The 27,928-nt window shown below is 54.7% G+C and overlaps 1 protein-coding gene across 1 annotated transcript; it reads right to left on the reverse strand.

Annotated features, from left to right (window-relative positions):
• Nucleotides 1-7,605: 7,605 nt before the first annotated feature.
• Nucleotides 7,606-27,851, reverse strand: LOC101554702 (intelectin-1-like). Its single transcript, XM_055145710.1, is given in 9 exon segments — nt 7,606-7,755; nt 10,465-10,568; nt 10,947-11,067; nt 11,365-11,523; nt 11,783-12,030; nt 12,428-12,532; nt 12,937-13,000; nt 14,753-14,855; nt 27,775-27,851. Coding segments are annotated over 9 exon segments (1,131 nt in total).
• Nucleotides 27,852-27,928: the final 77 nt, after the last annotated feature.

Consider the following 27,928-nt stretch of genomic DNA (forward strand, 5'->3'; position numbering starts at 1 on the left):
ACGCCTTGGAACTCTCCTCTGTGCTGCAAACTCTCACAGTGGGCTTCACAGAATAGTTTGGGAGTTTATTTATTTATTCGTTTCTTTTTGCTTTTTGGGTCATGCCCAGCGATGCTCAGGGGTATTACTCCTGGCTCTGCACTCAGCAATTACTCCTGGCGGTGCTCAGGGGACCAAATGGGATGCTGGGAATCGAACCCGGCTTGGCTGTGTGCAAGGCAAATGCCCTATCCGCTGTGCTATCGCTCCAGCCCCTTAGTTTGTATTTTGGGTCATAACGTAGTGGTGCTGGGGATCGAACTCAAGGTCTCACAGTACCTCCAAGCCACACCCGGGCCCTGGCGCATTTTAACTTCAGTCTGTTTGTTTCTCAGAGACCCAGAACCAGCTCCCTCTGTCCACTGCTCCCGTCCTCCTTCCCCGGCTAGTGGTCACGGGTCTGCGGCTGGGGTCAGGACACAACCCGAATCTTGTTCCCAGGGCTCAGGGAGATCACAGTGGAGGGCAGGGTGGGCCACGGCAGCAAGCGATGGGAGGTTTGGTGCTGAGGTGCGGGCTGGCGGTGTTCGAGGCTGGTCTGCCTGCCAGAGCCGGGCCGCTTTGCTCCCTGGTCAGAGATGCATCGTGTGCTTCTGCCCCCCTCTCCTTGCTGCAAGCTCAGCACATTTTCTTTGTCTCTGCTGTGGAGGTGGCCCCTGATTCCAGCACTGTGGGGGTCACCATGTCCTCTCCCCGAGTCTCGCTGAGTCACCACAGTGTGAAGCACCCCAGAAGAGGAGGTCAAGGGGATGCATGACCTCATGGGGCCTTGGCATTATCCCAGGCCATACTCGGCCCTTCCTCTCTGGTCCCCCAGGTGCCACCTGTCTTCCACCTTAGCCTCTGACCACAGGGCCCTTGCACGCACCGACCTTCTGATTTGCTCCCTGCAAGCAGCACCTGAATTCCGGCTCAGATGCTTCACTCAGGTCTCAACTGTACAAACCAGCCAGCCCCCAGGGTGTGTGCCACAGACCCAGAGTTTGGGGCCCTTCCCTCCTGCCGTGTTTTCCAAAGCAGCATCAGTCAGCTCGGAGGCGTGTCTGGGGAAGTGTCGAGATCATTGTGGGAGGTGTGGGTGTCAGAGTGGTGACAGTGGCAGCCCCTTCCCTGCTCCCTGGCCGGCTGCATGCTCTCACTCACTGTCCACCGAGTAAAGTGGGCTCTGAGCCTTGAGCCTACTGCCAGCTGATTTGCTGCCACCAAGGAACTACAGGGGGACCAAGAAGGTTCTAGAAGGGAGGTTCTAGAAGGATGCTGTGCACGGCACTAACTCAGGCAGTATTGCAGAGACTGGTCCTCTGTGTGTGTGTGTGTCTGTGTGTGTGTGTGTGTGTGTGATGGGGGTCAGTCGAGAACTTCATAAATGGAGCTAGAGAATGCTGGGGAGCAAGAACGAGGGGGGCTTTCCGAATGTGGGAACCTTTCCCAGGATCCTGGTGCCCCCACAGCCAGGTGGTCTGGAAGTCTTCGCTGGGGCTCGCTGCCCTGCTGCCATCAGACCCCACGGTGCAGGAGCGGGGGGCTGGTGGGGCAGACCCATCCTGATGGGCTCGTCTGGTCGGGAGCTCGAGGAGCACCTAGAGCTGGTCTCTGAGTTCAGGCCTGGGAGGGAGGGAGGGAGCTTGCGGGGCCCCATAACCCCGTCTGCACAGCTCTGGGGCCTGTGGGTGGGTGTCATGTACCGTTGGGGACAGGGCGGGGAGGACCCCTGTGCAGTGAGATGGGCAGCCACAGCCATCCTGGCAGCAGGAAGCAGGGCAAGGGGCTGGGGGAGGGGGAGTGGAAGACGGGAGCCCTCTCCACCCTCCTGCTGGCGGCCCCTCCAGCCTGGACATGCCCGTCAGACCCTGTCCTGTCCTGCCCAGGGACATGGAGCCTACGGCACTCAGGGCCAGGTGACCACTCGGACTGCTGCACTCAGGGGTGTGCCTGTCACTCACCTCTTCCCAGGGCTTGCTCCTCACACCTCACACCTGCAGGCAGTGCCACATGTACCTGCCCCGCTGTCTATCATCTGTCTGTCCCCAGTCCCAGACCCTCTGAGAGTTCCTTTGACAGCGCCTGGGCCGCCAGTGCCCCCTGGTGGACACTGAGGGTAGGGCAGTGTGGGGGCCAATTGCCTCCTCCCAAGGAGGGGATCCATCTTCCAGCGTGCTAACAGGGCTTTCCTGAATCTCCAGCCGGTCGCTGGCCAGTGAGAAAAAGCACTGTGCACAGTAACATTCTAGACATCTCCACAAGGGGTCGGAGTGATAGTACAGCAGGTGGGGCGTTTGCCTTGCATGTGGCTGACCTGGGCTTGATTCCCGGTCCCCCATATAGTCCTTCCGAGCACCTGCAGGAGTGATCCCTAAGCATCATGAGGTGTGGGTCCAGCCCCGCCCCCGCCCCCGCAAAAAAAGGGCCTCCAACTCTGCGCGTGCGTGTGAGCGTTTGACAGTGTGTGACAGTAGCTGAGAATGTGTAAGCATGTGTGTGAATGTGTGTGTTCTCAGGGGGAGAGGTGCAGCTTATTCCCATTGGATTTCCTTTTTTTTTTTTTCTTTTTTGGGTCACACCCAGCGATGCACAGGGGTTATTCCTGGCTCTGAACTCAGGAATCACTCCTGGCGGTGCTCGGGAGACCATATGGGATGCTGGGAATCAAACCCTGCAAGGCAAACGCCCTACCTGCCGTGCTATTGTTCCAGCCCCATGGATTTCATTTTTGTGTCTGTGTTTGGGCCACACTCAGCTGTAATGAGGGGTTACTCCTGGCAGGACTTCGGTAATGCACTTGCCTTGCACACAGCTGATCCCAACAGCTCAATCCTCGGCATTGTATATGGTCTCCGGAGCACCTTTAGGAGTGACTCCTGAGCACAGAGCCAGGGGTAAGCCCCGAGCATTAGACACACAGTGGGTGTGGTCTGTAAGCCAAACCAGAACAAAGCAAAAACCAATCTTTCGTGAGGGGCGCACCTAGCATTACTCAGGCTATCATGCATGTCTGGGCCACCATGTGCCAACTGTTCTCTCCAGTTATCTCCCCAGCCCCTACTAAAGCCACTTTATTTAATTTTTGTTTGTTTTTGTGCCGCACCTGGCAATACTCAGGGGTTACTTCTGGCTCTGCACTCAGCAACTTCTAGTGATTCTTGGAGGGACCAAATGGGATACTGGGGATCAAACCTGGGTCAGCCACATGCAAGGCAAATGGCTTTACCATCTCAAACGTGCTGTCCAACTCTCTGCTCCCCCAGTGATGCAATTTTTTTTTCTTTTTGGGTCACACCCGACGATGCTCAGGTGTTACTCCTGGCTCTGCACTCAGGAATTACCCCTGAAGGTGCTCAGGGGACCGTATGGGATGCTGGAACTGAAACCTGGGTCGGATGCGTGCGAGGCAAATGCCCTACCCGCTGTGCTATTGCTCCAGCCCCTGTAAGGCAATTTTTAAGAACAGGAATCAATTTTGTGAGGTTACTATGTCAAATTATGGATGTAGAATATATTTTATACTATCTATAATGCAGGAACTATTTTCACCACTCCAGTACTGTTGTCCTACAGTTCATCGATTTGCTCGAGTGTGCACCAGTAACGTCTCCACTGTTTTTGGCATATCGAATTTGCCACGGGGAGCTTGTCAGGCTCTGCCGTGTGGGCGGGGTACTCTTGGTAGCTTGCCGGGCTCTCTGAGAGGGATGGAGGAATCGAATCCAGGTTGGCTGCATGCAAGGCAAACACCCTGCACGCTGTGCTATCGCTCCAGCCCACTGCAGTATTACGTGTTTATTTTTCTATCAGCAACTCAGAAACCCTACTTGTTGTGCTGTTACAATATGTCTCCCAGCTCTCCGGAGAGCTCTCACAGGTGGAGTTCATCCCTAGCATGTGTGGGGCATTGTTTGATCCTCAACACTGTGTGCCCCCAGCACGCTGGAGATCCAGAAATGAGACCCCCTCCAGGACAAGGTCTCTAGTCTTCTGGCTGCATGAAGGCTGGGGAGATGACTGGAGAGAATGCTTGGCATGTGGGAGCCCCAGAATTGCATCCCTGAGGAAAGATCTCCTCTGGTGTCTCCTGGGGTGATTGACAGGAGCGAGGCAGGGGTCCACGGGCTGGTAAGCGTGGAGCTCCGTGATATCCCGCATTAGATTAGACTACAGGATTGCTTCAAGATCTGTGTGGCGGCTCCGGTATCTCCAGATGCTGTGATGGAATCTCAGACCACCCATCCTGTGAGGACCTTTGCTGTGTCATTGTTTGGGACCCCAAGTTACCGGGATAAATAACCCACCAGTTCTGCGCTGAGCCCAAGGACCCCCATGGTGTCCTGCAGTTCCTCACTGCGGCCACCAGGGGGCACTCGCAGATGGGCTCCTCCTGAATTCTTGCGCTCCTAGTTCCTCAGCCCATCTACACCTGCACACTGGCGTGGCTGTGGTCCAACGGTTGAAGACTGCTGCTCAAACTGACCCCGGGGTTGGAGAGGGTGGGTAGGGGGTGGATGAGGGGTGGGGGATCTGTAAATGACCCGGGTGCTGGCAGAGAGGTGCTGCTGTAGTGGATGGAGCGGCCGTTCTGCCTTCTCTGGATTTCAGAGAAACGGTCCTTTCATATGCTTCTGTCTGTTCTTCCTGTCTGCTCGACGTCACGGAGCGAACGGGACACAGGAACTTGTGCCACGCTTGGAGATGAACAAACCTGCCATGTCCCCAGCTGCTGGCTAGGGCAGGGGCTGGGGAGGACCCCACTGCCCAAGGAAACACTGGGGCAGATTTCACAGGTGATGCTGAGGTCAACACAAGGACACTTTATTTCTTTTCTTTTTTTGCTTTTTGGGTCACACCTGGCAATGCACAGGTGTCACTCCTGGCTCTGCACTGCACTCAGGAATTACCCCTGGCAGTGCTCAGGGGACCATATGGGATGCTGGGAATCGAACCTGGGTTGGCCGCGTGCAAGGCAAACGCCCTACCTGCTGTGCTATCGCTCCAGCCCCCGACACTTTATTTCTTTAGGGTTTGGGTCACACTGCTCAGGACTTAACTCCTGGCTCTAAGCTCAGAGGTCACTCCTGGCGTTACGCGGGGAATCAGATGAGGTGCTGGGGATTGAACCCTGGTCGGCCGCTGCAAGGCAAAAGGCCCTTCCCACTGCACTGTTGTTCCAGACCTCAGTTCTGATCTTTGGGGCCAGAGCCACAGACCCAGGCCCCAGGAACTGGGGCGGGGTTGTACGGGGCGGAGGTGTCTTCCACAAAGCTCTCTGGCACTGGGGATGGTGCAGATGTGAGGCCCTGGGTGAGCAGCGGGCTGCTCAGTCTGCCTCAGCCCGCACAGCCAACCAGGGGCCGGGGATCCCCTTCAAACCTCCCGCACTTATTGGGGCCGGAGCGACAGTACAGCGGGGATGGCATTTACTTTGCATGCGGTCGACCTGGGTTCAATTCTCCAGCATCCCATATAGTCCTCCGAGCACTGCTAAAAGTAATTCCTGAGTGCAGAGCCAGGAGTAACCCCTGAGCGTCGCTGGGTGTGACCCAAAAAGAAAACAATTAAACCTCCTGCATTCACGGAGCAGCACCTGTGCTGCAGAGAAGTGAGCCCCCACCTGCCACCCCAGGCAGTGAGCCTCAGGGCTGGCTTTCAGGTGGCAACATCCTTTCCTCACGGGGAGGCAGAGAGGGAGAGGGCTCTGAGGGGGCATTTCCACCCCCGGGACTGTCAGGCTCTTTACTGGGAAGTTCCCCCCATGGGAGTGGGGTGACGCGTCCCTCTGACAGTGATGTTCAGGGGTGAGAAGTGACCGGCCGCTCCTCTGGCTTTGACTCAAGCCTGACCCCACTCACTCGGGGTCCCCTGCCTCATTTTCGGGTGCTCCCTGTGCCCTGAGCCTGAACATCCTCACCTCGGGAGTACCCAGTGTCTGGTCCCTCCCACCCCCCGCCCCACAGAAGACCCTAGAGCTGGAGAGACACGAGAGGGTGCGGGGAGAGGGTGGTGCAGGGGAACCTCGGGGTCCTCCAGGGCCCCTGCACGGTCTCCTCTCAGCCCCTCACAGGGCCAGGGGTGGGGTGGGGGGACTGTCCTCCTCCCCCTCCTCCCGCTCTTCCTCCTCATCCTCCTCCTCTTCCTCCTCCTCCTCCTCTTCCTCCTCCTCCTCCATCTCTTCCGTCTTCTCTTCCTCCCCAACCACTTCCTCCCTCCTCTCTACCCCCCACTCTGACCATCACCCTGTGCATGTACCGCTTTGGGGTGCACACCCCAGTGGGTGGCACCTTCTAGGACCCATTATTGTGCCCCCTGGTGGCCCCTCCACTCCTGCCTCCCCATTTGCCCCCCAGGCCCAGCCCCCTCCCCTCATCTGCCCTCCTGTCCCATGGAGGGCTGGTTCCCAGTGGGCTGGGGTTTCCGGCCCCCCTCCACGGAGAGGGGGGACAGCCTGCAGCCTGCCGTGCTCCTTCACCTTGAAGGGAACTGTGTGGGGAGCCAAGGCACCAAAGCTGGGGTGCGGCCACCGGGGCAGTTGCCCAGCCCTGCCCACTCAGGTCTGCAGCTAGCCACTGTCCCTGGGAGACACAGGCCCCCAGCAGGAGTGGCACCAGAACCCATGCAGGGGGACTCTCCTGCCGCCCCGAGCGGGAATGACGCTGGCAGCAGCGGCTGGGCCGCTATTTCTTTCCTTTTCTCTTTGGTTTTTGAGGTGCTCAGGGCTTGCTCCTGGCTCTGCACTCAGAGATCACTCCTGGCAGGACTCGGGGGACTATATGCGGCGCTGGGGATGGAGCCCGGGTCAGTCGCATGCAAAGCAAGGGCTCTGCCCACGATGCCGTCACTCTGGCCCCCTGTTTCCACATCGCCTAGCGACCAGCCTGTGAGTTGGTAGCTCAGGTAGCCTCTGATATCACTGCAGGAGCTGGGGACAAGAAGGGGATCTTGGGCCGGAGCGATAGCACAGCGGGTAGGGCGTTTGCCTTGCATGCGGCCGACCCGGGTTCGATCCCCGGCATCCCATATGGTCCCCCAAGCACTGCCAGGAGTAATTCCTTAGTGCAAATCCAGGAGTAACCCCTGAGCATCGCTGGGTGTGACCCAAAAAAGCAAAAAAAGAAAAAAAAGAAAAAAAGAAGGGGATCTTGCCTCCCGCCCTTCACTCTCACACGGGGTGCCCAGAGGAGAGTGTTCCGGAGTCCCAGAGACGTGATTCCCACTCAGGATGCTGGAGATAAAAATCCATGAGGATGCTATCACTGAACTACATTCCCCTTCAGGGTTCAGCTCAATGGAAGAAGCCCGAGAAACCCAGAGTGGTGAATGGATGCACTTTATTCTCTTGTTTTGTTTTGCTTTGGGGCCACACCCAGCGGTGCTAGGGGATCACTCCTGACGAGGGGACCAGAGGTGGTTCAAACTGAGCCAAGTTTGAACCTGGGTTGGCCGTGTGCAAGACAAGCGCCCTACCCGCGGTGCTCTCACACTGGCCACAGTGCAGTTTATTCTTTTGTGCGCAGGGGTGACCGTTGTCCTTCTGTCGCTGGCACGTGGCTCAGGCTCTGGGTCTCCAGCTCTGAGCTCTCAGCGGTAGAACAGCAGCACGGCCGCCTCCGTGATCTCCCGGCTGCTGCTGTACCAGTAGTGGGTCCCGTATCCATTCCAGTCAAAAGCAGAGAAGTCCCCGCACTGCCTGACCCCCTCCGGGAAGTAGCCTCCTCCCCCGATGCAGTGCTGGAAGCAGAAGGACCCAGTGAGGCACGTGCCACCTCGCACCCGCGCACACCTCCCGGCCACATTCTTTTTTTTTTTTTTTTTGCTTTTTGGGTCACACCCACCAATGCACAGGGGTCACTCCTGGCTCATGCACTCAGGAATCACCCCTGGCGGTGCTCAGGGGACCATATGGGATGCTGGGATTTGAACCCGGGTCGGCCGCGTGCAAGGCAAACGCCCTACCCGCTGTGCTATCACGCCAGTCCCCCGGCCACATTCTTGACTCTGCTCCCCACCTCCTAGGCTGGACCTTCCCCCTGAAGCCCTCTGAGAGTGGGGCTCCTCCGGGCTTCCTGCCTGCCTCCTCCCAGCCCCCTCCCCACCCCCTCATAGCCCTCTCCTGCCTGCGCCAGCCCCTACATGGCCTCCTCAGGGCTCAGTCTGTATTGCTCCCATGGAGGCTCCTTGACTTGAGCTGTTCTCAGGCCCCTCTGTGCTCTCAGCCCCTCCATACTGCCCGAAGTCCGCTGGCACCCTTATCCCATGCCCCTAGGGGTCCTTCGAGCTCACAGACGTCTGGGCAGAAGCAAAGGAATCCTGTTCCCTCTGCCCCCAACCCTGCTCCTCTTTTTGTCATCTTGTCACTCTGTGTGTGTGTGTGTGTGTGTGTGTGTGTGTGTGTGTGTGTGTGTGGTAACACCTGGTGATGCTCAGGGGTTCCTCCTGGCTGTGCACTCAGGGATCACTCCTGGTGAGCTGGAGATGGAATCCAGTTGATGCATGCCAGGCAGGTGTGCTTCCTGCCGTACTCTCTCTTGGGCCCCACCTTGTCTTACTTGGATAGCAGTCAATCTTCCAGGACGATCGAATCCCATTTTAGTGCCCATCACTACCATTGCCCATGTCACAGAGTGTCCAGAGTGTTGGTCTCACATGGACCTGACCCATGACCATATCCCTTATCACCAGTGTGACCTGACCCATCCGCAACACATACCCTTCATTCATCACCAACATTTTTTTTTTGGGGGGGGTGTCACATCTGGTGGTGCTCAGGGGTTACTCCTGGATTTGCACTCAGGAGTATCACTCTTAGCTGTGCTTGAGGGAGCGCATGGGATGCCAGAAGTCAAACTTGGGTTGACCGTGTGCAAGGGTATTGCCCTACCCACTGTGCTATGGCTTCAGCCTCAATATCTTTTTTTCTTTTTGGGTCACACCCGGCAATACACAGGGGTTACTTCTGGCTTATGTGCTTAGGAATTACTCCTGACCGTGCTTGGGGGATCATATGGGATGCTGGGAATCGAACCTGGGTCGGCCATGTGCAAGGCAAATGCCCTACCCGCTGTGCTATCACTCCAGCCCCCCAACATTTCTTGATAATCATCAACATGTTCCTCATTCCTCACCAACATGTCCTCACCCCTCGGCAGTTTTCCCCTCCACTGTGGCAAATGGGTCCCCAGTCCATGACCATATCCCTCATCTATCACCACCCTGCCCTTGTCCCATTCCCTCCATGCCCTTAATTTGGTCCTCTCTCTCCCAGATCCATCACCCCCCCTGCACTGTGACCCACAAGTCCCTGACCATCGCCGACATGGCCTTGACCCAGCTTTGCCCACTGAACCTTCTCCAGAATGCCACGTCCTGTTTTTTTCAATCACTGCTCTAGCTTCTACCAGCAAGTAGCTCATTCTTGAAGTCAAAGTTTCCTGATCCTCCCGAGACCACATCCCCTCCAGCACTGGTATTTTGAACACGTTGGGTTTCATCCTGCAAATGCTCTAATCTCTCCAGGTCCTTCTTGGACATCTATGCTTTTTTTTTTTTTTTGCATTTTGGATCACACCGGGTGATGGTCAAGGGTTACTCCTGGTGGTTCTTGGGTGACCATATGGGATGGGGGGAATTGAACCTGAGTTGGCCATGTGCAAGGCAAATACCCTTCCCACTGTGCTATTGCTCTGGCTCTCCTTTTAAAAAATTTATTATTATTATTATTTTTGTTTGTTTCTGGGTCACACCTGGCAATGGTCAGGAGTTGCTTGGGACTCTGCACTTAGGAATCACTTCTGGCAAAACTGGGGAGACCATATGGGATGTGGGAGGTTGAACCCGGGTTGGCTGTGTGCAAGGCAAGCACCTTACCCACGGTCCTATCTCTCCAGCCCCACTTATGTATCTCCTGACACTCAACACGACTGTCACATTCTCGGAAATCCCATTTGTCTCCTTGGTAGAGCTGGTAGCTCCTGGCTGAACTCAGGCCTACACAGATCAGTGGCTTGTTTGTCCCGAGACATGGTCACCACTCCTTCCTGTGATGTTCTCTGATGCACTGGCCATGCTGTCCCTGTCTGAGTGCCCGGATGACCATCACAGAGCAACTCCCATCCCTGCAGGCGTGAGCCCTGTTTTGTGTGTATTTAGGGACACCCAAAACAGGGCTCCATCGCTGTGGTGGCGATGGAGAGGCACAGCAGGCAGCCAGGCAGGAGCAGGGACCGCCGAGGGGACAGGACATACATGCAGGATCACACGCGTGAAGGTGTGTGACTAAGGACTCACTCTGGAATAGTGGGAGACCCAGGAACCATGGAGGAAGTGGTTAGGAACACCCCCCTCACCCCGTGTGCACACACACACATGAACACATGCAACACACACACATGCATGCACACATGCTTCATGCCTGCACAGACCGTTCCCCTCCCGACTCACATATTCTGTGTTGCATCCTGTGACTCTCATCCCGGCACACAGAGCGTTGGCTGCTTTCTCGTTATTGAACACCCGGAACTGGATGAACCCGGCCTCAAACTCCTCTGGGAAAGAAGAGCAGAGACAGGTAAGTTTAAAAGTTTCAGGGAACGTTTAAACGTTTCAAGCTCAGGGGGCTGGAGCGATAGCACAGCGGGTAGGGCGTTTGCCTTGCATGCGGCCGACCCGGGTTTGATTCCCAGCATCCCCTATTGTCCCCTGAGCACCGCCAGGACTAATTCCTGAGTGCAGAGCCAGGAGTAACCCCTGAGCATCGCCGGGTGTGACCCAAAAAGCAAAAAAAAAAAAACTAATTCCATCAAATTCTCCTGATAGCAAAAGGGGCAGAAGGCAGAGCAGGTCCCTAGACCAGCGACCACAGCAGGCTCTTTTCTACTGGTGGGGGTGGGGGAGGGAGAGGGATGGAAGGGGTTTCTACTCACTCTGGCCCTGCGGGGAGTAGTACGAGGCGGTCTTTTGGGCGTCTCCGTAGTCATACTCCACAGGAATGGCTGGGCCATTGTCCGTCCAACACTTGCCGATGCCGTATTTCACTGGGTAGCTCTGCAAGACCCGTGGCCGGCCGGGTGAGAGCACGGCCACCACAGCAGGTGGACAGGCTCCCCCAGGAGACCCACGGAGAAGGGAGTCCTGAGGGGGGCCCTCTGCATGGAGAGGGGTCTCTCCCCATGCAGCCCCTGGCCCTTCTCCCTCGGTATCTGCTCTCGGTCTCCCTGAGGCTCCCTCCTCTCCCCCACGCTTGGCTCAGCTCCTGAGTGACCAGGCAGAGAGGTCACGGCGCCTCGGGGGAGACAGACAGACCCATGCCCCCCCCCCCGAGTGGCCCATCACCCCGGGTACCTGGTAGAGGCCAAAGAGATTGTGTCCGAGTCTCTGGAAGAAGCCCGAGAAGGTGTGGTACCTCAGCAGGGAGCTGTTCCTCCAGGAGTCCAGGGGCGTCTTGTTGGGCACATGCCAGATGCCCAGGTCCAGGGCCTGGATGTCGTAGTAGCCGGGGTTCTGCGCACACACAGCCCGTGGCACCGCGTGAGCTCACGTCTGCTCCCCACACAGCCTCGGTGAAGCCGGAGCCACACACATGCAGGGGGCGGATGGGGGCAGCAATGGCACCCCAACCCCTCAGAGCAGGACCCCACCTGACCCGGGGTCCTGTCGCTCAGGAGAGAGGGTTCGCGCTGTCCACACCCACCCTCCCACCGCGTGCCAGGAGCTCCGCCCGCCCACTGCTCCTGCTGCGAGGCCCGGCCCGGGGTGCCACCTTGTAGTCATCACTGGTGGCCGCCTCTGCGGACCCGAAGGTGTTGTAGTTGGCCCAGTTGCCATCCCCCTCCGGGTAGTCGGCCCGGTTGCCCTGCTGGCTGGACCAGCGGTCCCCCGCCGTGCACTTTCCCGCCAGGTAGTTCTCGTGCACACTGGCCACCAGCGTCCAGCCGCCCCCGTTCGTGGTCATGTCACAGAAGTTCTGGTAGACGAGCCCCTTCTCCGTGCGGAGCAGGTACAGCCCATCTGCAAGGGGACACCCCAGAGACCCCGGCCAAGAGCTCTCGTCACCAGGCAGACCAGGAGGGTCCAGCACGGCTAGCGGCACCTTGTCCCTCTGAGGTGCTCCCTGGGGTCACGTCGGAGTGTGGGCATGGAGCTGTCCCCTGCCCTGTGCCCATCCCCTCTGCCATTACCCTGCTGGGCAAATATCCTAAAAGATCCCTGGTGTCTCCTGGGCCCAGTGCCCCCCTGAGCACCCCGGGGACACTGTGCAGAGGGGCACGTCTGCTGTCATGGGGTCCCCAAGCTTTATTCCCTCCTGAATTGAATCCCCTGGGTTCAGCTGAGCCTGAGCAGAAGGGATGCTGGCTCGCCCCAGTGTCCACGGGGTCTCCTGGCCGATAGTGGGGTTCGTACTGACCCTGTGCGCTGGGGTGTTCCTTTCAGATTTCGCTGCAGCTCCGAGGCAGGGAGGAAAGGGATGAGGCACAGCCTCTGGCTTTGCAGACCACCTCTGGGACGGCTGCTATGGAAACAGAATCATTCTCTCTAGCGGGTGCCGAGAAACCCGGTCCCACCACGCCCAGTCCTGCATTTGCCCGTTCCCTCTGGCTCTGCGACCCCTTCCAGACAGGCTGCCCCAACCCGTCCCTCCCCTAATGCCCGACGACGACGACCCCATCCCTGAGGCGCCTTGAGGAGGCCCCCTGGGTCTGAGCCCAAGTCCCAGGGTCCGCGGTGCAGTCGCCACCCCAAATCCGCTCCCAGTCCTCCCTTGCTGAGGTCTCAGCCCTTTGGGGACACAGCGTGAACCCCCAGCTCTACGGCTAGGCTCACCCTCGGGGGCACCGTGGCTTCCGGTCATCTCTGATGCCCCTCTTTGTGCGCCCCCACCCTGGCCCTCAGCTGGTGAGCTGCCGGGGAACTCACCTGAGCCCCCCACTGTGGTGGCGATGGAGAGGCACAGCAGGCAGGTGGGCAGGAACAGGGACCCCTGAGGGGACAGGACAGGCAGGGTCACGAGCTGGGCCATCCTCCCCCTCCTTCCCACCTTACTCCACCCTCTCAAGGGAATGGGGTCTTCTGGAACATGGGGGGAGCTCCCTCCTCCAGCCCTCCACACACCAGGGGGTTGTCCTCCCCTGCCCCCTCCTCCCTCTGGCCACCCCACACCTGAGCTACCATCTCGGCCCGGCACCGGTGTCCAGTCGGATCTGAAGCACGAGGCTCTCCGCCGTCCCACCACTGCCACAGAGTTTCTGCCGGTCCCCCCACGCCCGCACGGAGCCCCTTCTTTTGCAGAGGTGCAGCTGCGAGGCCGTGCCTGTCTTTAAAGGTGCGGCCACCCCTGCCTCAGTGCCCCTCCCTGTAGTGGGCTGTCCTGAAGGCAGAGTGGGGGGGAGGGGGGTGCCGGGGATGGGAGGGGTCACGTGTCCGGTGGAGGAAGGAGCCTTGGGCTGATCCACAGTGCTGCCCAAGGAAGGAGGGACCGGGCAGTGCTCCTTGGGAGGGCCCGTGGCTCGCCCCGACTCCCATCTGTCAGGCCTGGCCCGCTTCGCCAACAGGAACCACTGCCCGCAGCCGCCGCTGTTTGCTCTCATGAGATTAGGCATACCTCAATATTGACAGCGGCGTGATAAGAGCTCGCACATCGAGGCTCGGGGACGCATCTCTGACACCTGCGCGGTGTGAGTTTCTGTCACAGGAGAGTCCCATCTCCCTGCGGCGTGGTCCCCAGCTCCCCTTCGGGACCTCTCCTGACGACAAGGGGGTCCCAGGGGCCCTGGAGCAGCCCTTCTCTGTCCCTTCCCTCTCTCCCTCCCTCCCTCTCTCTCTCTCTCTCTCTCTCTCTCTCTCTCTCTCTCTCTCTCTCTCTCTCTCTCTCTCTCTGGACTCTGGTGTCCCTTCCTATCCCTGGATCCTGGGGACGTGGCCCCATGTGAACACCCGGGTTCCTCCATCCCCCACCACTGCTGGCTCCCTTCAGCGGAGGTCCTGTGACCCCAACCCTATGCCTTGGGGTCCCTGGACCTCTCCTGCTGTCTGTGTTGGGTTGGGGGGAAGTGCTCCTGGTCCAGTGCCCCCCCCCCATACTGGACTGCGAAGGCCTTCCTGTACTAGCGGGCAGGCTGGACCAGTGTCTGGTGGACTTGAACCCCACCTCCGTACACTGTCCCCAAAGATGGCATCAGCCAGTCCCCCCTTCACTCAGTGTGAGCCGAGAGCTCCCCCTCTCCTGCCCCTTCACTCAGTGTCCCCAGCCCTGAGGTCCTGGTGCCTGACCACAGACTGTGATGCAGGGTCCCAGGAGCCCCTCACTGGACTTTTAAAAAAATTTTACAGATGGGGGGGCGGGGGGGGCTCGAGCCATAGCACAGCGGGTAGGGCGTTTGCCTTGCACGCGGCCAACCCAGGTCCGATTCCCAGTATCCCATATGGTCCCCTGAGCACTGTCAGGGGTAATTCCTGAGTGCAGAGCCAGGAATAACCCCTGTGCATCGCCGGGTGTGACCCAAAAAGCAAAAAAAAAAGAATTTTTTTTTTTGCAGAAGGGAGGGCATACTCCAAAGGTACTCAGGGCTTACTCCTGGCTTTGTGCTCGGGATCACTCCAGGCAGGGCTTTAGGAATCATCTGGGGTGCTGGGGATTGAACCTGGGTTGGCTGCTTGCAAGGCAACTGCCCGACCCACCATGCCATCAGCCCCCTTCGCTGTCCTGCTTACTTTGCTGGAGGGTCGCACATACCTGAACCTCCTGGTCCCCCAGTGTCCAGCGGACCATCCAGATGCTCAGGGATTCATCGTCACAGCCCTTGAGGGGACACTGGGTAGGGTCCCGAGCAAAGGGGCTGAGGGCACAGCCTGAGGTCTGGCAAGGTCTCTGGGAGGTGGGTTTAGTCCTGCACTTCCCCAAGCCACCAAGGTGTGGCGCCATCCTGGCTCGGGTTATCGGGGTCCAGCTCCTTCCTATGTGGAGCAACCCCAGGCCCGGAGCTGCAGTCAGCTCGACCTCCCTGCAGCCCGTTTCAGGGGCTTTAGAAAGCACCCTCAGCCCATAGCACATGGGGGGGTGTGGTCTTCTCTCTCAGAAGCGGGGGCCAGTCATAGGGGCCCACGGGCTCTGACTGTATGTCGGGGAGACTCATGCTATGTGCCCGAACTGGCAATTTGATATCAACCCAGATACCAACCTTCACTATCAGGGTACAGCCCCCCCCCCCCGCCCGCCTCCTGGCTCCACCATTAGACCACACAGGCGTTCACGGGGCCAGAGAACGTGTGGGTAGAACTTGGTTCTCCCTGCCTTTGTCCAGGAGCCCCTGACTTGGTGCTCTGGACCGACACGGTGGTGCTGGGAGCAGCCCCCAGTTATTACATAGAGGCACTTGTGTGCTGACTGCTCAGCAGGCTTCTGTTGCATTGTTTATTTATTTGGGGAGTCTCCAGCCTCTGCCCAGGGGGGCCATTCCTGGCAGCACTCAGCCAACCTAGCCTGATGGTTCAATGCTGAGGCTTGAGCATGGGGGCTGCAGGCCTCCGGGGCTCCCCACAGTGGTTCTCAGGGATGGTTCATGGATGGAGCCAGGGTCCCATGTATGCAAAGCCCAACTCCTTCCCCGGGTGCTCTGGCCTGACCCCGGCGGCTTCTCACACGCCTTTCACGAGCATTCCTGCAGGGATTTTGCTCACTTGCTCCCCAGGAGCCTGAGGAGGGCTGGTCCTGGGCACAGTAGGGAACAGACACAGGCAGGAGCCTCGAGTAGGCAGATCCCCTGAAGACCCTCGATTTTTTCTCTGGCTCACTGAGGGGGGCGGGGAAAGGGCTCCTTAGGAGGCTTGGGTGTCAGGCCAGGTGACTAGTACCCACCTGGGCGGGTCCTAGGGAAGCTCTCATGCTCTGTAAACTCTGGACGCTGCACAAACACGGATGAGATAAGGCGGGTTCCTACAGACCACCTGTTTCTTGGGGGCTGCTCCAAATACCACCGTGTCCGGTCTGGAGCACCAAGTCAGGTTTCCTGTTCAGAGGGCAGGCTTGGGAGCAAGGGAAGGAGAGGGAGAGGGAAGGCATGGGTGGGGAGCTGGAGTTGGAGCACCCCATGCCTCTTCTTCTTATTTATTTCTTTATTTATTTGCTTTTTGAGTCATACCTGGCGATGCACAGGGATTACTTCTGGCTCTGCACTCAGGAATTACTCCTGGCACTGCTCAGGGGACCATATGAGATGTCAGGGATTGAACCTGGGCTGGCCACACGCAAGGCAAACGCCCTCCCCGATGTACTATCGCTCCAGCCCTCCACCGCCTCTTTATGTTTCACAATCAACTCTTCCCAGAAAGGTTGTTATCACCCTCTGGTTTGAGGAGCATCACCAAGGCCAGGGTGAGGGGGTGTCCAATCTTACAGTACTATTTGGGAAGAGAAAATGTCCAGCTGAACTTTAGAAATTGTTTCAAAATATGTCCTGACATTCAATTTTCCCCTTCGCCAATATACATTTTTTTAAAATTTTTTATTGAGTCACCATGTGGAAAGTTACAAAGTTTTCAGGTTTAAATCTCAGTTATACAATGCTCGAATACCCATCCCTTCACCAGTGCTCATATTCCACCACCAAGAATCCCAGTATAGCTCCACCCCGCCAATATACATTTCTTATCACCAATGTCCCTAGTTTTCCTTCCACCTCACTGTGATTCAATTAAAAAAGAATTAAAAGAAAAAAAGATGGATGGGAGCACACTATCACGATCAGGAAATCCTGTTAATCACCGATTTCTCGAGCGGGCTCAGTAACATCTCATTTCGTCCTTTCTCTGAGATCTTAGAAGTCCATCTTGAGTAGGCCCTCCTAACAATGTCCCACTGGGGGCTCTTTCAGGGTCAGGGGAATGAGATCCAGCTTGTTACTGGATTTAGCATATGAATACACCATGGGAAGCTTGCAAGGCTGTCCCATGTGGGCAGGAAACTCTCAGGAGCTTGCCAGTTTCTCCCAGAGGGAGAAGTAGGCTACAAGATATCGCTTCTGAGAGCTTGCTTTTAAGTCTCTCTCTGGATGTTGGCCGTTGATGGGATTACACACACCTGGGTTCTTCTGCCGGTACCTTCATGCATGAGGCCTGTCCGAACGTGTGGAGAGGGGCCTCGAGCATGGCTGTAGCTGGGTTCCGGTGGTCTTCGGCTGCTGGGAGCTCTGCTCGGGGTGAGGAGGGAAGCTGGAGCCCACCCCCTCTGAGAGGCCCCGGGGAAGACAGCCAGGCGTGCGGGTAAGAGACTCTCTGAGCACAATAAGAGACTCTCTGAGCACAATATATTGAGGTAAATGTTATTTCCAGTTTTAAGTTGTACACTGGGACAGGTAAAAAATTAGGTGATCGCATATAAAGATCCCATTCATACTTGGAAACATATCTGGTTAAATAATGCTGTTATGGGGCTGGAGTGATAGCAGAGCGGGTAGGGCGTTTGCCTTGCACGGGGCCGACCCGGGTTCGATTCCCAGCATCTCATATGGTCCCCCGAGCACCACCAGGAGTAATTCCTGAGTTCAGAAGCAGGAGTGATGCCTGAGCATCGCCAGATGCGACCCAAAAAGCAAAAAAAAAAAAAAAAAATGCTGTCATGAACTTCTGGATGCCCAGAAAAATTGAAAAAAAATAAAAGGCTTTTGTTTATTTAAAAATTATTGTGGAATAATTCAAAATTTATGCTCCAAATTTTATTATGTTATCTTCCCCAAAGCCTAAGAAAAGGGGCTGGAGCAATAGAACAGCGGATAGGGCATTTGCCTTACACACGGCTGACCTGGGTTCGATTCCCAGCATCCCATATGGTCCCCTGAGCACCGCCAGGAGTAATTCCTGAGTGCATGAGTCAGGAGTAGCCCTGTGCATCACCTGGTGTGACCACCAAAAAGTGAAGAAAGCAAAAAAAAAAAAAAGGATTGTTGTGATCTAATTCACTGATATTAAGAATTGTAAAATGAATAAACTTGAGTTACATGAAACAAACAAAACCATGACAAAATATTATAATAAATATAAAATATATTACTGATGTAATATAAAATATTATATTACTGGTGTAAAATAAAATTATTATCAATAGAGTATGATAATCACATTTGTGTCCCAGCCATGATAACAGAACAAACTCATTTAAAAATGAACAATGATCAGGGCTGGGCGTGTTCAGCTGTGTCTGTGCATGAATTCCCATTTTGTGAGGGACTGGGCCTCAGCACGAGATCACCGAGGACCGATCAGCAAAAGTGAGATCAGTAAGGGTGGAGAAATGTTGATCCCATGCAAGCCGGGCCTGCTTTACACATCTCCTCTGCCCAAATCACAGCCCAGGAAGCCTCTCTTCCAGCCTCTGGACACTATTGCCCACCCGCCTTTTTGGAAGCAGCAGCTGGATTTCATACAGTGACCTCTGGTGTTTTTATAAAAAAAAATTTGGGTCATACCTGGCAATGCTCAGGGGTTACTCCTGGCTCCGCACTCAGAAATTACGCCTGGCGGTGCTCGGGGGACCATATGGGATGCTGGAGATAGAATGTGGGTTGGGCGCATGCAAGGCAAGTGCCCTCCCTGCTATATCACCACCCCTTGTGGTGATTTCTAGAATGTTGCTATGCTCAGTGCTTTTTCTCACTGGCTGGAGGCTCCTCCTGGTCAGTGTCTGCTTCCTGGTGGCTAAGCCCTTTCAGAAAAGGTGACATGGAGGGGCTGGAGCGATAGTACAGCGGGTAGGGCGTTTGCCTTGCACGTGGCGGACCTGGGTTCGATTCCCAGCACCCCATATGGTCCCCTGAGCACTGCCAGGAGTGATTCCTGAGTGCAGAGCCAGGAGTCAGCCCTGAGCATTGCCGGGTGTGACCCAAAAAGCAAAAAAAAAAAAGAAAGAAAGAAAGAAAGAAAAGGTGACGTGGAAATGGATCTCTTCCTCTAGTCACAGAGACCCAGAAACCCCTCCTGTGTGCCAGGAGTTGCCCAGGACGCATCACCCCCGTTCTCCCTATGCTCACCACCTCGGTCCATGCTTCAGATGAAAGCCGCCCTCCCCCACCGAGCACCGAGAACACTCAATTAATTTTCCAAACGTGTGAATACTCACAGAACTCCGTGGCCTAGGGCTGGAAAAAAAATAATAAAAAAAAAAATCAACAATAGGGGCTGGAGTGATAGCACAGTGGGTAGGGCGTTTGCCTTCTACACAGCCAGCCCGGGTTCGATTCCTAGCATCCCATATGGTCCCCTGAGTGCAGAGCCAGGAGTAACCCCTGTGCATTGCCAGGTGGACCCAAAAAGAAAAAAAAAAAAAGAAAATAACTCCGTGGCCTGAGCACGTGTGGGATCTTCCGCATCTCAGCAGCAATACCGAAAGCTCAGGACTCTCCCTTTGAGCGTCTCTGGCTTCACCAATCCGTGTCACCTTTGTGCCTTGGACACAACTGGAGGCCTGGTTGCATGTGGGAGAGCAAGCTTGTGCTCCCTGGACACCTTCCCTGCAGCCTCCCAGAGACACGGGCCTTGAGTCACGCCGGAGACCCTGGAGACGCGGTAACATGTGCATCTCAAGAGGCGCTTGCCAGCTTGTTCCAGATGCTGTGCGGTACGCAGTCATGTAGGGATGTGGGACCCCCTGAGACACATGTGGGCTCGTCTTCCATGGCATCTGACTCTGTTCCTCTGTTGCTGACTCTTCTTCCATTCTGGGGTGTGCAGAGCAGCGCTCAGGGGGGCCCCGGGAACATTCCCGGAGGTTCTCGGGTAGCAAGGCTGGTACGTCAAGACTCGGACTGAGAATGCAGAGCTGCTCAGGCCCTGCCGTGTCAGGGGTCACCCACACCACGCAGACGCTGCTGGGGGCCGCCATGACCACACACAGAGGTGTTTGGGGTCCCCCAGGGGTGCACTTAGTGCTGCTCAGGGCACAATCCCGGTGCCTGGGATTTAGCTGGAGTTGGCTGCACCCCGTGTGATCTCTCCGGCCCTGGAACTGATTCTGTGTCACAGGGTGATGGCGCTTCAGGCTGCCTCTGGCAGGGAGCAGGTGTGTAACCAGAATTCCATATCCCTGGGAACCCCACGTCTTCATTCCTGTTTGCAATCTTCAAAGCGTCCACAGAAGGGGACGGAGAGATAGAACATTGAGTAGGACATCTGCCTTGCACATGGCTGACCTGGGTTTGATCCCTGGCATCTCATATTGGTCCCCTGAGCACCACTGGGAGTGATCCCTGAAAACAGAGCCAGGAGTAACCTCTGAGCATCTCTGGGGTATGGCTCCAAAACAAAAAACAAAACAAAAATGTGTCCACAGGTACCTGACCCAGGGGCCTGGATTGTCTCCACGTATGCATCCTTCTGAGGCTGTTGAGGTGGGCTCCAGGCCAGAGGAGGGGGAGAGTGAGAGGTGGCCTGGCCATGCCGTTGGTCTTGGCACCCCGTCCCTCAGCTGGAGCCCAGGAATGCACCCAGTTCCATGACCCCTAAGAAGCTGCTCTCAGGGGAGTTTGTGGGAACCTTCAGCCTGATTTGCTCCTTAGCGGCCCTTCCTGATGTCCTCTGTGGCTTTGAGTTTCACTCCAGTCCAACCCCTCACCTCACACGGCCCCCCATCAGCTCCACCCTGACCTGGTGAAACGTGTCCCGGTCCTTTCATTTGCCACAGGGGAGCTGCCGAGGTCACAGCTGTTTGGGGGTGGTGGTGGGGTCCCCACACTGATCAAGCCTGCAATAGCAGGAGGCTTGCCTCTCTCCTGGCGTGGGGCCTGTGGTGCTGACAGGGTCCGGAGGTGACTGGCAGGAGGAGGTGAAGTGCCCCGGGGTCACAGTAGCCACGCGAGCCATGTGTGGAGTCCAAGCACCACGCAGAGAGCGCAAGTCCCCGACTCCTCTCAGAGAACCATGCGCAGCAACCGTCTCCCTAGAGCTGAGAGTTTAGATCCCCTGCACTTAAGCTCCAAACAGATTCTGTCAGCTGTGGGTTCGTGATATCAACAGGGATGTCCGCAAATGCCTCTCGACATCTCGATTTGGGGCAGGGAACACCGGGGTCCAGCCACCCCTGTCTATGGTCAGGTCACGCCGGGCCTGAACTGAGGTCTCAGGAACATCAGGGTTGGGAGGGGACAAGCTTCCCAAACTTTGTTGGATAACATTGGGTTGTCCTTGCTCCTCCCCCAAGGAGCTCAAGGTTTATTGAGCTACTCCCACAACAGTGCCCCTGAGGCACACCCAATTCCATCAAGCACTAATAATCCTATATTGCTTTTCTCTTTCCTTTATGTTGTTTGCATGGGTTATTTAACAATGTCCTTTTGTGTCTAGACACAGGAAGACAGTTCATGCTATGCTTTGAAACATGGGAGTCAATTGACTTCAAAATAATATTTACTCCTGGGCATTCATATTTATTTGATGTAAGCCTCAGATATGCCCTTAGTTCCTAGCACCCCAAAAGCAGGGTCCTGATAAGGGACTGGATGGACCCAGGGCAAGCTGTGAGCTACCCTTGCATCAAAATGGGCCAGACCAAGTGCCATAATACTTAACTATAGCTTATGAGCACAGTCATGAACAAACTCTGTCATGACCCAAAAGCAACCCGGGTTCGATTCCCAGCATCCCATATGGTCCCCTGAGCACCACCAGGAATAATTCCTGAGTGTACAGCCAGGAGTAACCCCTGTGCATCACCGGGTGTGACCCAAAAATAAATAAATAAATAAAATAAAATCCTTGTGCTGGGACTGGAGAGAGAATACAGAGGTTCCGGTGTTTTTTTTTCCTTCTCTGACCTTGGCTTGATCCTGGAGAGGCGGCACATGGCCCCTAAAACTGCTGGCTGTATCTCTGGAGATGCCTGTAACAGTAGTCCACAAAGCCAGACACAGCCCTGCAGCAGTATCCACACAGAGGAAGGGGCTTGGTGGGTGGGGGTGAGGGGTGCACTGGGCAGAGGCAGCAGGAAGCAGGGTGTGTCTATGCTGGGACTCAGGATTTCAGGTCCAACATGACCTTGTGGGGACCAGAGATGGCAGCTCAGGTCTGCTGTGAGCCAGAGAGAGGAAGTCAAAGAAGGACCATCCCCAAGGTATGTAGGCTTGGAGGGGCTCTGAGATTCCAGACGCTCCCAATAAATCACCTTTCATTTGAGGGTTCCTGACTCCACTTATGCCAGTGACCCTGTGGACTGCCTGCTGTTCCTCTCTGTGGCCACAGGGGGCCCACATCAGTCTGGGTCACTCACCTGGGTGTGGAGGGTGCCGGGTAGGAGGTGCCCAAGGGCCTGATGTCTAATCCCGAAAGGGAGCCAGAGATGCACAGAATCCCCAGTGACCTGCATGTGAGCCCATGATCCAGCATGGCCATGGAGTGTCCAGCCCCACTCTGTGACCCTGAGGGGCGCAGAGCTCAACAAGAGGGGTATGGACAAGGGAACCCGCAGAAGAACCCAGGTATGTAGGACCCGTGACTGAAATTTCCAAGTTTGCTCAGAGTAGGACTGAGCCTCCTCCTCCCCTGCTCCCAAGTTTTCCAGTAGCTTGACAGTCACTTCCACAAACTGCTCCTGGAACCATGTAATCTCATCAACAGCCAAGATCCAGAGACTCAGAAATAAAGCTCTGGCAAGAGAACACCATAGGCCTCACCCATGAGTAAATCTGCTCTCTATTCGTATCTAAATTTCAGAATTCCTGGAGTGTGCAGCTGCATATGCGGTCATGCGACCTCTCATATTCTATACCACTGATGTACCAAGAGTAGCACACATTTGTTTGTGTCTAACATACATGTTTGCAATCTTTTACACAGGAGCTTAATGGCCCCAGGATGAACTACAACAATCTTCACACACTTTCCTTTTATGGTGGTGGGAAGATGCAATGGTGGTGGGATTGGTGTTTAAATAGTAAATGTAATGAATTATTGTGAACAACTATAGAAATAAAATACATTTTTTAAAAAATTAAAAAAATTCCTGTTAATTTTATGCATTTTAAAAATGAGGGAGGGGCTGGAGCAATAGCACAGCGGGTAGGGCGTTTGCCTTGCACATGGCCGACCCCGGGTTCTAACCCCAGCATCCTCTATGGTCCCCTGAGCACCGCCAGGGGTAATTCCTGAGTGAAAAGCCAGGAGTAACCCCTGTGCATCGCCGGGTGTGACCCAAAAACAAACAAACAAAAATAAATAAATAAATAAAAATGAGGGGTTTGGGGCTGGAGTGATCGCACAGAGGGTAGGGCGTTTGCCTTGCAAAAGGCCAACCCAGTTTCGATTCCCAGCATCCCATATGGTCCCCTGAGCACCCGCCAGGAGTAATTCCTGAGTTCAGAGCCAGGAGTAATCCCTGTGCATCGCCGGGTGTGACTCAAAAAGAAAAAAAAAACACCAAAAAAACGGTTCCAGGGCTAAGCCCATGCAGAACTGGTGCTGACTTAACTCTCTAAGAGGCTCTTTTTCTTCCTGTTTCTGTACCACTGTACTTTTTTTTTTTTTTTTTTTTTTTTTTTTTGTGAAGCAAGGTAGTTTTTATTGAATGGAACTTAGACATGGGAGAAAGGAATGTATGTTTGATATGTATGATTGAATGTATGATAGAAAGGAATGTATGTTTAAGAGGGAACATGAGCTTCTCCAGAATAATAAAAAAAAAGCCTGTATCTCTGCACTTTGTTCATAATTTTCAACCTCATAATGATAGAATGGCTCTTTAGCCATCACATCTATATTCCAGGGAAAAAAGAAGGGTGGTCAGGCAATTAGACTTTTGCTCTTCGGAATTATGTTTTTTTTTTCTTTGCTTGGTGGTGGGGGTGGGCCAGCATGCCTGACTATGCTCAGGGGTTACTCCTGGCTCTGCACTCAGAAATTCAGGAATCCCTCCTGCTGGTGCTCGGGGCTCTATATGGGATGCTGAGGATTGAACCCAGGTCAGCTGCATGCAAAGCAAGCGCCCTACCCGCTTGCTTTCTGGCCCTGTGCAATCTAGAATAATTCTTATGTGTTGATCTCTAGATAAGAAGAAAATTGAGAATTTTAATATTGAGCTAACAACTTAAGGAGAAAAAGTGAAGGGGACGGAGAGCTCAAGAGACTGAGGGAATGCGTCTCATGTCAGAGGTCTGGGTTGATTCCTAGGAACTGCACGGTTCCCTGATAATCCCCGGGAGCAAAATCCGATCCCATCAGAGAGCAGGAGCGTCCCTCCTGGCTCAGAATAGATGAGGAGGAAGAGGAGGAAGAGGAGAGAGGGAGGAGGAGAAAAGGAGAAAAGGAGGAGGAGGAGAAGGAGGAAGAAAGGAAAAAGGAAATTATGAGTCCGGTTTACTACAAGAACCTGTCCTTTCTGTTGTGTTGTTGTGTTTGGAACACACCATCTTTGCTCAGGGCTGACATCTGGCTCTGTACTCAGGGATACTTGTCATTAATGATGTAAATCCTGGATTTTCACTTTTTTTCAAAAGGAAGCATGTATTCCACTTTTTATTAGTACTAAAGTTGAACAAAAGGAACTTTCAGAATCTTGTTATGGATTTTGCTCTTCAAATTCACTGCTGCAATTCACTCTTTCCCAGATCAAAAGTTTTCCACAAAAATTCCTTTCTTAATCTTTGAGATATAAATGAATCTGAGGTGAAGTAATCATTATTTTTTTTTTCTTTTTGGGTCACACCTGGCGATGCACAGGGGTTACTCCTGGCTCTGCACTCAGGAATTACCCTTGGCGGTGCTCAGGGGACCATATGGGATGCTGGGATTAGAACCCGGGTTGGCTGCGTGCAAGGCAAACGCCCTACCCACTGTGCTATCACTTCAGCTCCTTTTTAAATTTTTAAATTTTAATTTTTTTTCTTTTTTGAAGTAATCATTAAAATGAAACATTATTTATAAATACACGAGCCACATTGTATGACTGGAATGTAATCATGAAAGTTTATAACTCTGTAACTGTACTCCACGGTGATTCATTAAAAATCACTGTATCACTGTCATCCCATTGTTCATTGATTTGCTTGAGCAGAAGGTGCCAGTAACATCTTCATTTGTCTCTGTCGCGTGCTAGTGTAGCCCAATGGTGTCTGCTCACTCCAGAAACACGAAGAGCAAGTTGTTGTTACTGTTTTTGGCATATGAAATATGTCACAGGTAGCATGCCAGGCTCTGCCATGCAGGGAAAATAAATAAATAAAAAAAAATCAAGAGGTCACTCCAGGAAGAATTGTATCGCTCTCTCTGGGACCTTTGTTTTATAGTCTCTGGATCTTGGCCATTGATGAGGTTATACGGCAGGGGGGTGGGATTTGTGGGTGTGACTGCCAAGCTACTGGAAAATGGGGGATTTGGGTACAGGAGGCCCAGTCCCGATCCAAGCAGGCTTGAAGATCTCAGTCACAGGGCCCACATACCTGGGTTCCTCTGTCGGTTCCTTCATGGGTGAGGCTCGTCTGAGCATGTGGAGAGTGGCCCAGAGCATGGCTGTGGCTGGGTTCTGGAGGTTTTTAGTTGCCGGGGCTCTGCTTGGGGCGGGGAGGGAAACTCAACCTAACCCCTCCAAGGGGGCCCCGGTGGTGGACATCCTGGCATGGGGGCAGGAGATTCTGCCTCATTAAAAAAATTAAAAAAATATATATATATGAGCCACATCTCTGTGTCTCAGAACCTCGAGGACCCCCATGTTACCTCTCTCACACCCGTGGGGGAGACTCTGTCTCTGCACAGCTAGCACAGGGCATTGCACACCCCACAGTGGAGAATTCCCCAGCTAGCCCGGGGAATGGCTGCAGGCAAGGCACTCCGGCCACAGCTCATACCCATCCCTCTCCTTCTTCCTATCTGGCGCTGAGCGGAGCCTGACTGAGAGCACTGGAGTCTCATTTCCAATCTGACTCCTTCCCAGATCAATCATCATAAATGCAGAGGGCGGGCAAAGAAGCACTCAGGAGGCATCTGTGGTTGCTCAGAGTTCATTTTATTTTATTTTATGATTTTTTAAATTGAATCCTCATTAGATAGTTACAAAACCTCCAGGAATAGGTTTCAGTCATATAATGTTCCAATACCCATCCCTCCACCCCCAGCACCCCCGCCTCTATGAATGAAGAACACTTCTCTCTCTCTCTCTCTCTCTCTCTCTCTCTCTCTCTCTCACTGTGTGTTCTGGTTTCCGCTAACTCTCTCCCGTGTGTCGTATCTCAAGAAGACATGGGACCTGGGACGATGCAGTGCACTCAGGAAGGGACAGATGACTACACGTCCAGCATGCAGTGTCTTTATTGCAAACCATCAGTGGCTATATACTTTCCATGATTAGAAAAACAATTTCCTGGGGCTGGAGCGATAGCACAGAAGGTAGGGTGTTTGCCTTGCACGTGGCTGACCTGGGTTCGAATCCCAGCATCCTATATGGTCCCCTGAGCACCACCAGGAGTAAGTCCTGAGTGTAGAACCAGGAGTAACCCCTGTGCATTGCCAGGTGTGACCCAAAAAGAAAAAGAAAAGAAAGAAAAACAATTTTCTACTACTAATAAAGGCAATTATCCTATTACTATAAATCATGTAGCACATTTCCTCCTTTATCATCAATCATGTATAATCACTTACTAGTTAACTTGTTAACTACCATAATGCACCAAGGTGCCAACCTAGAGACACAAGTCTGGGGCCCTTCCCAGGTCTGGAAAGCACAAGGCGTTCCTTGTCCCCAATGACTGTGCTTCTGCAGTCAATTTCCAGACCTGAGTTCAGCCCCAAGTCACCATCTCAAGGTGCTCAGGGCGTCTTCCAACACCCATGGTCAGGATCCATCCCTGCCATGTGGGGACTATGAAATCTGCTCTACCATATTGAGTCGTTGGCAGGTTTGTGGTTGGTGTCTGGGCCTCACTCAGGGCCAACGCTTGGTGCCCGGGGGAGCTCCCAGGAGTGCCCGGGGTGACTCTGCAATTCCAGCAGCCTCCCAGGAACACGATGAATGAGACGGGCACTGCTCTCCTGCCCAACCACGGGCCTCTGGAGCTGATCCGGACAGACAACACCAGCGCCATGTCCTCCCCGAGAACAGGACAGACCCCCAACCCTCAGTGCTGGGCACTGCAGCAACAGATGCTCATGGACACCCCCACCCAGTGTCTGGAATGAGGAGTCTCCCCTCAGGGATGCTGACGGATGGCCCTTAGATACCCCGATCCCCCAGACCTCCCTCCTCTCAGGACATTCTCCAACCCCACTCTGCTCTCGAAGCCCTCCTCTCACTCATTACCCCCCACTGCATTTCTCCCTCCGCCCAGCCCTCTCAGGCCCATCAGGGGCTCCCCCTGACTTCCCTCCCACTGCCCCTGTCTGTGGAGCTGTCCCCTCCGTGTCCCTCTAAGTCTGCCCTGACATGATCTGACTTCAAGGAGGAGGCTGTGCTGGTTGTGCTGCCGCTTCCCTTCTTGGACCCTGCATCCCGCCCCTGGCACCTCCATTTTGTCTTCTTTCCCCCTCTGGTGCTGTAGGGGGCCTGGCTAGAGCACAGGAGCCTCATCCCCCAATCTGGCACCTTCTTCCCAGATCAATCATCAGCAATGCAGGCGGGGGAGGAAGAACAGAGAACACTAGGAGGCGTCTGAGGGCTGCTCGGTGTTCATTTATTCATGGTTGGTGTGACAGCATTGTTGGAGCAGCATGGAGGAAAGATACACAAACACACACACCCGAGGGAGGACCTCGGCAGGAAGAGCACTCTGCACAGAGTCCTAGGATTACCTTGTAGCCAGGGGTGGTGTGAAGGGCAGGGCTGTGTCCTCTAAATCCTCTGGGGTCCCCAGCAGCTGATTGTCCATGTTCCCAAATGTCTAACATAGGTAGACTAGAGAGTGACCCTGTGGCGAGGTGCAGGAAGGGACAATGGTCAAGCTTG

The sequence above is a fragment of the Sorex araneus genome, chromosome 8, assembly GCF_027595985.1.
Source record: "Sorex araneus isolate mSorAra2 chromosome 8, mSorAra2.pri, whole genome shotgun sequence".
In the NCBI taxonomy this organism is placed as follows: Eukaryota; Metazoa; Chordata; class Mammalia; order Eulipotyphla; family Soricidae; genus Sorex; species Sorex araneus.